Source organism: Pelobates fuscus, chromosome 5 (assembly GCF_036172605.1).
Source record: "Pelobates fuscus isolate aPelFus1 chromosome 5, aPelFus1.pri, whole genome shotgun sequence".
NCBI classification, from domain to species: Eukaryota; Metazoa; Chordata; class Amphibia; order Anura; family Pelobatidae; genus Pelobates; species Pelobates fuscus.
The window spans coordinates 107,170,162-107,181,246 of NC_086321.1; the positions used below are offsets into that span (position 1 = coordinate 107,170,162).

General features: G+C 35.9%; 1 protein-coding gene across 2 annotated transcripts in view; it reads right to left on the bottom strand.

Moving 5' to 3' along the window:
- The window catches only part of LOX (lysyl oxidase), a 51,668-nt gene extending 40,800 nt beyond the window's left edge, over positions 1 to 10,868 (bottom strand). Inside the window, exon 1 of one of the 2 annotated variants that reach the window (XM_063454120.1) lies at positions 9,905 to 10,866. In XM_063454120.1, coding sequence (XP_063310190.1) covers positions 9,905 to 10,562 — 658 coding nt within the window. In that variant the 5' untranslated portion in view covers positions 10,563 to 10,866. Of the gene's footprint in view, positions 1 to 9,904 lie in introns of both variants that reach the window. The other variant, XM_063454121.1, reaches the window with a different exon arrangement.
- Between the last annotated feature and the right edge of the window lie 217 nt (positions 10,869 to 11,085).

Consider the following 11,085-nt stretch of genomic DNA (forward strand, 5'->3'; position numbering starts at 1 on the left):
CATAAAAAAGATCCCCATAGGAAAGCATTGAGTAACAGTTTCCTATGGGTGGGTTTGAATGCATGCTTCCATTGCCTCTGGCAGCACATGCGCATTCAGCTCCACTCGAGAGCTGACTTCGACAGGGGAAGAGAGGTCACCAGCGTCAAGGGAGCCCGGCACTGGATTAAGGACTGAAGGGGTTTTTAACCCCTTCAGCACCGAGGGAGGGGGGCACTCCAAGAGCCTATAGTGCCAGGAAAACTGGTTTGTTTTCCTGGCACTATAGGATCCCTTTAAGAACATTGTTTCCCTTTAAGATATTAACATGAATTGTAATATTGTGTATTACTAAAGCTACTCTTTAAAATACCTATAACTACTGTAAAACTAACATGAACTTGTTTCAATGTAATTCTTTTTGGCATGCATTTGAATGCACTGTACTTTTCAAAGTTCTTCCACTGTATGATTGAACTTTCACTCCATAAAGCTGCACCCACAAGACTAACTTTTTTCACCATATTTGCTTAAGTATCTGCCCAGCTTATCTGATATTACAAATTACACTTACTATGAGCTTTGCAACCCAGACATGTTAAGTCTGCAAAAATGTGGAGAATTCTAGGAAAAGCCTAGACAGTTATGTGTGCAGTTTACTCCTGGCAACCAACCATGGTTTATCTACAAATAGAGTGAAAATGTTCTCAGGCTCACAGTTACCAAAAAGGGAGTGAGTGTTCCCAGAACGTTGTACATGTTTCTAATAATGTAAACTTTGAAGAAAACATCTGTTTTTGTTTCTTTATATATGTATATATATAATGTATGTTTTTAATTAATTGTGATACAATTATTCAGAAGACTAAATGGATATTCCAAGACTAAAGAGAACTGGGCAGAAAGGAATTTTTTAAAATGAGCACTATAAGCTTCCCTCCTGTCGGTTCATTCAAATCTTGCGCCCCCTGGCCGGTGCGCCCTAGGCAACTACCTAAGTCGCCCATAGGACGCACCGGCCCTGGGTGTCATCCTCCACCCCTCCGTGATGCGCCTCCCTTGTGACACCACTGCTTATTGTAAACTAAGATTTTATTTCCACCATCAACGCCCAACAAGATTTGGGTAACTGAATAAAACTCTAATTGTGTATTAACCATTTTCAATAACATATCACATAAACTGCCCCTTTATCCAAGTCATATCCTAGGACTGTTCCATTTAAGGAAATAAACTGTTTAGATATAATTATTTAGTGTGCTACTGCACCAGCATTTTAACCCAGTAAAATTGAAGAAGTTCTGTCTTCGTTGGTGGGCACTTTGTTTCCTTTCCAGATTATCTCAATTGTAAAAAGAAGCATTTGGAAATCAAAACATGGCCAAAAATACAAGGAGAATTCCCCTGAGAGTTTCACTTGATACTCACAGAAAAATAATTAGATCATTCTAGTCAGCCGTTTATACTATAAAATAAAAATAAACATGGTACTGTCCAATACTACAGTTGTGGTTGCCAATACTAGAATTGACCTATCATGATATGTTATTATTATCCGAAGGTTACATACGTTTTTTTCTATAAAGGTATATTACCGTCTGGTAAGGTATAGTACATAAATGATCTTGAACAAGGAAAACGAGCTGGAAATAAGAAAAAATAAAAAAAACAAGAAACAGAAAGTAGGAGATATAAGTGCTAACCTCATGGATAATAATACATTTTTTTTTTTTTAAATAAATGCACTTTTATTCATCACAGTTTATGAACTACCCTTTAAAAAGGACAAAGGTAGTCCCATAAAACAGTATTGGGTATAATGTCAGTGCACATAGGAATGCTAAGGAACAAATCCGCTTAGAAAACTAACTGTAGGGCTGTGTGTAATATTGAGGGACTGATTGAAATACTTTGGAAAGAATAGAGAAAAAAACAAAAAGTCCCGAAACAGTCCTAAAATGTCAAATATCGACCACCCAATGAAAATGATAAATAAAAGATTGAAATCACTCAAAAGGAGAGAAAGCAGACTTTCCCTCAGCATGCCTTCAATTGCACCAAGCACTAAGGCTAGCTAGTATGAAACACAGGCAACTCTTCAGGAAGGATTTGACGAGCCACATAACTGGCAAAACGCATGTGACTTTGGGTTTACTTTTGTATTTTTCTCTGACCTTAATTGCGGCACTGGCTTTTAAATTTGTTGTTTCACTAGGTAATGCACATCTGGCAGCTTTTTGAGGACTTAACTTTTTAGTACTAGCTAGTCTTAGTGTTAGGTTCCCTCAAAGACAATCTGACCTATGGTTTTCTTTGTTTCCATTTGTATGACCTAATTCTTTTATTTTTCATTTTTGATGGGTTGTCAATATTTGACACTTTAGGACTGTTTAGTGTCTTTATCTTTTTTTTCTTCTATTAGTTCAAAAGTGTTTCATTATGAGCCTCAACAGTGCCCACGGCCCTGCAGTACGCGTTATAGGCAGATTAATCCTCTTACCATTCCTATGTATACTGACATTATACCTGATACTATTTTATGGGTTATCTTTGCCCTTATCGAAGGGTCGTTAGTATTAAAAGTGAAGTAGTCTTCTCAGACCAACCCTGGTTTATCCCCCTTTCTAGACCTCATTGCAAGCCCTTACTAGTCCAGCTCAGCAGACCTCTGTCCAATCACGAGACAGTCAAAACACAATAATCTAAACTTCTTACAAAGTTATTGTCTGCTACCACTTAGTATATTGCAAGTATGAGCTCAGCATTCTTTTTATAGACAGGGTCAGAGTAGTATAATAAATATGTCCAGGTGTATTTTACATTCGACCAACCTGGACATGCACCACAACATTATCAGGCTATCTGGTGGAGCCACCATGTTAAATGCCTACCAGCCACAATTTTGTCTTGCTCTGTAGTCACCTCACCATACTGTGAGGCACAGCTTGATGGCTGCCACATGGAGGAGCTACAGAGAGTACCATACTTAAGACTGTGGGCCAGAACTAACTTACAGAAAGACCATGTAGGTCCATGCAGCGAGCAGGATAGCTTACACAGTTTGCACACATCATAACCGTCAAGCAGCAGTTGAGGGAAGAAATTTTTTATTTATTGTATACCGAGTAAGACTCGCAGTATCTTGAAAGTACATATGTGCCCTTCTCTGTTTCTTTACTCTGACTGTATAAGCAATCTCTTTTCCTTTATCTGTAACTATGGCTAATCACATTATCACAAATGTTTAGAATCAGAAGTAGGCTGGCAAACAACATCCCAGGAGAGGGGATGTGGAGGGGAGGACGGGGGGAAAGAACACCAAAGTGTACCATGAGTAAACCACAAATCCTATTTGCCAGCCATAACACTTTATACAGCACAACCTTTATAACTCAGAAGCCCTGTGGTCACATTTTAAAAGAATAGGTTTGGAGGAAAGCCTGCTGTTGTTACATTTCTTCAAACTATAGCTGCATCTATTACGTTAATTAAAATTCTATTCGACTAACTACAGCTTTCATTACAAGATTCCATCATGGCACATAGAACACTTTTAAATCAGAAAAAAACTAAATGGAAATTTGTCTCAGTACAGTGGAGGTCTGGTATGGCTATTGTTATTGCAAGGACCAAGGACCAATGATAACTGTATGTTAAAAAAAACTGCAGTTCCCATCCTCCCCTTTGTTAATGCTAGAGATACTGCTGATATGCAGTTGCAGTTATGTTTAGGGTTTTGTATAACAAGGAACGAGGACCCAAATAAGCCCCAGGGTGCACTGACCATGGCACTGCCAACAGTCAATTTAATAAAGGAAAATGAGAAGATCCCCCAGTACAAGCCTTATTCAAAACAGTTATTCCTTCATTGAGGTGCCAAATAAAATGGGAGGCGTTTCTGGCCCTAAGAGCCTTGATAAAGTCCCTTAGGGGCCAACACGCCACCCGTTTTATTTTGCACCTCAATAAAGGAACACTTGTTCTGAATAAGGATTGTGCTGGGGGATCTTCTTTTCCCCCCCATGTTTATGGTTTTGAACAGGGCATGATGTCTCATTGGGTGAGGAGTTGAAGTACATGGGGATAATTTGTCAGAGCCCAAAAAGTAAGGGGCTAGTGCTCTACCAACTTTAAACTAAATTAGCCACTACTATGTCCCGCTTTGCCATGTTAAATGGTATTTTGATAATATCCTTTAAGTAAAAAATATGCAATTATTGGAATTCTTCTAAAGAAAGGTTGCAGCATGAATGGTACAATATATTTATATAGTGGGGAAAAAAAGGTTTTCTGGCAGTTTAATATAATTTCATTCACCTGGAATTAAATGTAGTGTGATACCGACATGATGAAATTATAATCATTATGAACTCTATTGTGATGTATATAGTACAGTTGTGTGCTAGTATAAGAACATATTCTGCAGCAGTGAATATAGTTTTTTTGATTATTATATTTATACTATTTTGTCTTTGGCACCACTGAAAGCCATCATTACCTGACTGCATGATCGGCTTCTATGGCCAGTTTGGTAACAGGCTCAAAGTTTCAACCATCATTATATGGAAAATGCCCGTGGACAGAATCTAACTCCTGCACAGATACACTATTATCACTTTTGTTGTGGAGCACACCTATTATCGATTGTTTGTTTTAAGTAGGGACACAGGTTTTTTTGTTGTTGTTTTTTTTTTATTCTTTTATATCTAATATCGTTTTTTATTTTATTTCATTTGTTCATATATTGCCAGTACTATGTCTATCTGGTAGACCAGGGGTGGGGAACCTTCGGACCTCCAGATGTTTTGGACTACATCTCCCTTGATGCTTTGCCAGCATTATGGCTGTAAGAGCATTATGGAAGATGTAGTCCAAAACATCTGGAGGGCCAAAGGTTCCCCACCCCCGTGGTAGACTAATACTTTTCTATCCCTTATGTGAATAGAAATCCTTACTGATATATATTATGATTAGTTCCCCATAGGGTTACACGTTCTCTTCAGCTGGAAGATTAAGACAGAATTTGTACTGAAGCTGAAGCATTACAAGTATCTATTCTGTCCCACCTGAACAGTTAAACTGGATTTTTTTCTGAACTAGATTTGAACTTTTCTTGTAACATCTCCACTATTCCCAGTAAATCCTTGTATGTATGTTTTATGGTGATATTAGGTGTTTTCAAAGCACTGATTATCCAGATCACTGGTCTTGCTTTTTGTAATTATATCCAGACAACTGATGAAGTATGGGCACCACCAGCAAGTTACCATGCCCATAAAAATAACACATAGGTCGAGTTAAAGGCCCAGGTATCAACCCTACATCTTGATGTACACCAATCAAACTCTCAAATGTCACTTCTAATTCAGTATAGGAAACCAAACACTGGCACACACAGGGTATAACTATGTTAAGATTAAAACAGCCCCTAACTACAAGACTAGAGCGAATGCCTCTTAGATATGAGGATTGTTGGTAAAAATGTGTAAACGCACTGATTGAACAGATTGCAAGTCTTTTTCAAGCAATGCCCCAGTTCTGCTAATTATTCTAATATATCTATTTGTATGAAAATGTATACTTGTTAATTAAATATAACACCCCAGCATGTTCATATAAATGAATATATTACCAGGCTGTGTATAGCTAGTGAGTCCTTTCCAACTGACCACATGGCAGTCCAGGACAGACAAGTGGAAATGATTTACACATTCAAGGGCCAATAATGAGAGTTGATCTGGTTAATCCATCTACTGCAGTACTTATTAAAACCTCTAGGTTGCTGTTTCTGTCCCTGGCAGTGTCAATCTAATTATTTCTCTCATTCACTGGGAGACTATACCTTTGTGTAAGAAAATCAAATCCAGTGCACTTTAGTTACAAGATCAGCGATTATGCCCCCAGTAGTCCAAAATTGACCATTTTGTAATATTCCTTCAAACTCTTGAGGGCACTAGATCTGGAATCGGAAACAGCCTGGGGACTTACTTGAAACTAAAAATAAATTATCAGTATATGCTCCCTGCTGACATTCCAATTCACTACATTGGTGAGAGATAAAAATGGCATTTCACATCGTTAGACAATATAGACAACCTGGAGAATTATCTGAGCTAGATATTATTTATAGTTTGGGCTAAAATGTAAAATTCACCTATACGTTAATAGATTAATTTCATTTCAATGTGAATAATATAGTTCCCATATGGTTTGTATTGCAAGACAGAATATATAAACTATACTTTTTTGGAAAGTGGATCCCACACGAATTCCTTGCATTCACTTTCTCAACTGTGTAGATAGTAGTAATGCCAACACATACAATATATACGTATTCAGCTTGTAATGTGTCTTACAGTAGATTTACTAAAAATGTTTTTGTGACTAGTAAACTGATTCCTTTTCACTGCAAATCCTTAATTTTTATCAAATGTCTGAACTTGCATGGCACCCCAAAATAACATTAATCTGGTGATTGTTGTTTATGCAAACTCACCAGTTTTATAAGCAACTTTTCTTCACTAGGACATATTGAAACACTATGTATATCTAAACCCTATGTATGTATATCTAAACACTAAGTATATCTAAACCCTATGTATGTATATCTAAACACTAAGTATATCTAAACACTAAGTATATCTAAACCCTATGTATGTATATCTAAACACTAAGTATATCTAAACCCTATGTATATCTAAACACTAAGTATATCTAAACCCTATGTATGTATATCTAAACACTAAGTATATCTAAACACTATGCATGTATATCTAAACACTAAGTATATCTAAACACTATGTATGTATATCTAAACACTAAGTATATCTAAACCCTATGTATGTATTTATATCTAAACACTAAGTATATCTAAACACTAAGTATATCTAAACCCTATGTATGTATATCTAAACACTAAGTATATCTAAACCCTATGTATGTATATCTAAACACTATGTATATCTAAACCCTATGTATGTATATCTAAACACTAAGTATATCTAAACCCTATGTATGTATGTATATCTGAACACTAAGTATATCTAAACCCTATGTATGTATTTATATCTAAACCCTATGTATATCTAAACACTAAGTATATCTAAACCCTATGTATGTATGTATATCTAAACACTAAGTATATCTAAACACTATGTATGTATTTATATCTAAACACTAAGTATATCTAAACCCTATGTATGTATATCTAAACACTAAGTATATCTAAACCCTATGTATGTATATCTAAACACTAAGTATATCTAAACACTATGTATGTATTTATATCTAAACACTAAGTATATCTAAACCCTATGTATGTATTTATATCTAAACCCTATGTATATCTAAACACTAAGTATATCTAAACCCTATGTATGTATGTATATCTAAACACTAAGTATATCTAAACCATATGTATGTATATCTAAACACTAAGTATATCTAAACCCTATGTATGTATGTATATCTAAACACCAAGTATATCTAAACCCTATGTATGTATATCTAAACACTAAGTATATCTAAACACTATGTATGTATATCTAAACACTAAGTATATCTAAACCCTATGTATGTATTTATATCTAAACACTAAGTATATCTAAACCCTATGTATGTATATCTAAACACTAAGTATATCTAAGCCCTATGTATGTATAACTAAACACTATGTATATCTAAACCCTATGTATGTATATCTAAACACTAAGTATATCTAAACACTATGTATGTATATCTAAACACTAAGTATATCTAAACCCTATGTATGTATTTATATCTAAACACTAAGTATATCTAAACCCTATGTATGTATATCTAAACACTAAGTATATCTAAACCCTATGTATGTATGTATATCTAAACACTAAGTATATCTAAACCCTATGTATGTATATCTAAACACTATGTATATCTAAACCCTATGTATGTATTTATATCTAAACACTAAGTATATCTAAACCCTATGTATGTATATCTAAACACTAAGTATATCTAAACACTATGTATGTATATCTAAACACTAAGTATATCTAAACACTATGTATGTATATCTAAACACTAAGTATATCTAAACCCTATGTATGTATTTATATCTAAACACTAAGTATATCTAAACCCTATGTATGTATATCTAAACACTATGTATATCTAAACCCTATGTATGTATATCTAAACACTAAGTATATCTAAACCCTATGTATGTATTTATATCTAAACACTAAGTATATCTAAACCCTATGTATGTATATCTAAACACTAAGTATATCTAAGCCCTATGTATGTATATCTAAACACTATGTATATCTAAACCCTATGTATGTATATCTAAACACTAAGTATATCTAAACACTATGTATGTATATCTAAACACTAAGTATATCTAAACCCTATGTATGTATTTATATCTAAACACTAAGTATATCTAAACCCTATGTATGTATATCTAAACACTAAGTATATCTAAACACTATGTATGTATATCTAAACACTAAGTATATCTAAACCCTATGTATGTATTTATATCTAAACACTAAGTATATCTAAACCCTATGTATGTATATCTAAACACTAAGTATATCTAAACCCTATGTATGTATGTATATCTAAACACTAAGTATATCTAAACCCTATGTATGTATATCTAAACACTATGTATATCTAAACACTAAGTATATCTAAACCCTATGTATGTATATCTAAACACTAAGTATATCTGAACACTATGTATATCTAAACCCTATGTATGTATATCTAAAGACTAAGTATATCTGAACACTATGTATATCTAAACACTAAGTATATCTGAACACTATGTATATCTGAACACTAAGTATATCTGAACACTAAGTATATCTGAACACTATGTATATCTGAACACTATGTATATCTGAACACTAAGTATATCTGAACACTATGTATATCTTAACACTAAGTATATCTGAACACTATGTAAACTGACAGTGATTGTTTTTTATTTGCAGACATATCCAAAACCCATACAATAAAACAAATCGATGCAATAAAATAATTTGTGTGAAATATATTCATATATATAATTGTATTAATTAAATTCTCTTCTGCTTTAAAGTGGAATATTTTCAACTTTGTAATGTTTGGAAGGAATGAAAGTAAACCCTAAAAAAGTAAATGTATCTAGATAGCATCCTGTGTATTTTTATGTGACAGCATGACAATGCCTTATAGAGCAGCTAAACATTGAGAGCTGTGTTGCAGCTTGCCACGTTACAATGAGATTCATACAATCAGTGTGAACACCAGGGAACACACATAGCAACACATAGGGTTTAATGGGGTTTAACAGCCTGTATAGCAACATATCCGTGTACAGTACTGGAGAACAGGGGTGGTCAAAAGACAGATTCCCAGCTGCTGAAGGACTACAATTCCCATGAGGCACCACTGGAATAGCAGTTCTAAAAGAGTCAGAGAGCTAAAGAGAACTTTTTTTTTGCTACTCCTGCTATACAATAATAGACTAAAAGACATGATCATATTGGATGCATTAAATATAAATAGAATAAGAGTTAGGATGTTTAATTACCTTTATTATTTCACAAAGATAAGGTAATTAGAGGAAGATTGAGTTTTTTCTAACTACAATATATTGTATAATAAAGGGAATTTTCAGGGTTTTAAAGAACAATTGCAGTGGAAGGATCAATATAATCTGATCCAGCTTTGTTCTAACATCCCTCCCTCTGCAGTGTGCAGGGAGATCATTCAAAACACTTGAAACAATGTTTCCCCCTAAAGGAACTTCAGAAAGTCTCTCGATTTAACTGCAAATGGAATGCAGGTCTATTCTCACACGAGCTCTAAAAATATGTTCGTACTTTAAAAGGATCTGGCTAACGATTTGACAAAAAACATAAATATCTATTCCTAGTTCCTTAATTCTTACCATTCTGGAAGTAGCGAGTGCCATAGCCTGGTCTCCCCCTCTCAGTCTGCCTGGACCTCTCGTACGTGTCATAATAGTTGTAGTAAGGATTGTCATCCCCGTACTTGTATGGGTTGTACGGATCGTCTCCCTGCATTACATCCAGCCTGGCTCTGGCGCCTCCTGTGCCATTGACTGCCTGGGCTTGATGGGAGTCAGCGGTCTGGCCACCTTCTCCTCGGCTCCTTTGTCTCCCAGCAGCATCAGCTGGGCTGCTCGCCCTCCCTGCTGCCTGGAACCAGAAGCGAGAGCCAGAGGAACCCTGCTGTTGGGTAGCCCTTTGCTGGAAGTCTCCATCCTGAGAGGGCTGAGGTCTGGGCTGGGGTGGTCTCTCTCCGGTAGAGATGCTGGTGCTGTTTCTGCTGCTGAGAATGAGCACTGGGCTGTTTGGTGCCCTGGATACGGGGGCCCTTCTCCTGGCAGGCTGGTACTCAGAGCCATGGCTCAGCAAGCTGAACACCCTCCCATTGTTCTGCCACTGGACCCTCTGTCTAAACAGGGCACTGGGACCATGCTGATTCCTCTGCTGCTGGCAAATGCCTTGCAATATACACTGTAGAAACACAGCAAGCTGTATTACAAACATAATGCCCCTTAATCCACAACCTAATCTAATCATCTCTCCACCCACCCCAAACAAAATAAAAACAATTAAATATTGGGGGGAAAAATAAAATAAAAATTAGATTTTTTTTTAAATGAGATGTGGATGATGCAGCTGTCTGTTAAATAAGGGTAGCAGCAAGATGGTTATTAGGCAGCAGAGGAGCAAAATGCTTCTCAACTTGGTAAGTTTTTGCTGGTGCTTGGAGTGGGGAAAGAGGAGGAGGGATGGGAGTTTTTAAAGTTTCTGGCACATTTTAAAAAGTTATACAAGATTTTCTGGCTGTCTGCCCCCTCTGTTATTTGTTCACGTAATGTGATTGGAAACGTGAGGTTTAGACATATCTTCTGAATCTGGCTAAGGCTGAGCTCACATAGACACACAGTGTGCCACCATCACCACGTATGGTCAGCTGCTGGTCTCCTGGGACTTATAGATATAGAGGGGGATGAGTTGCTTTCTGCACCCCTTATTGCTCTAAAGAGGTCATCCTAGGGCCAATGGTGAATGGATTTTATTGGAATATAGACAATTGGTA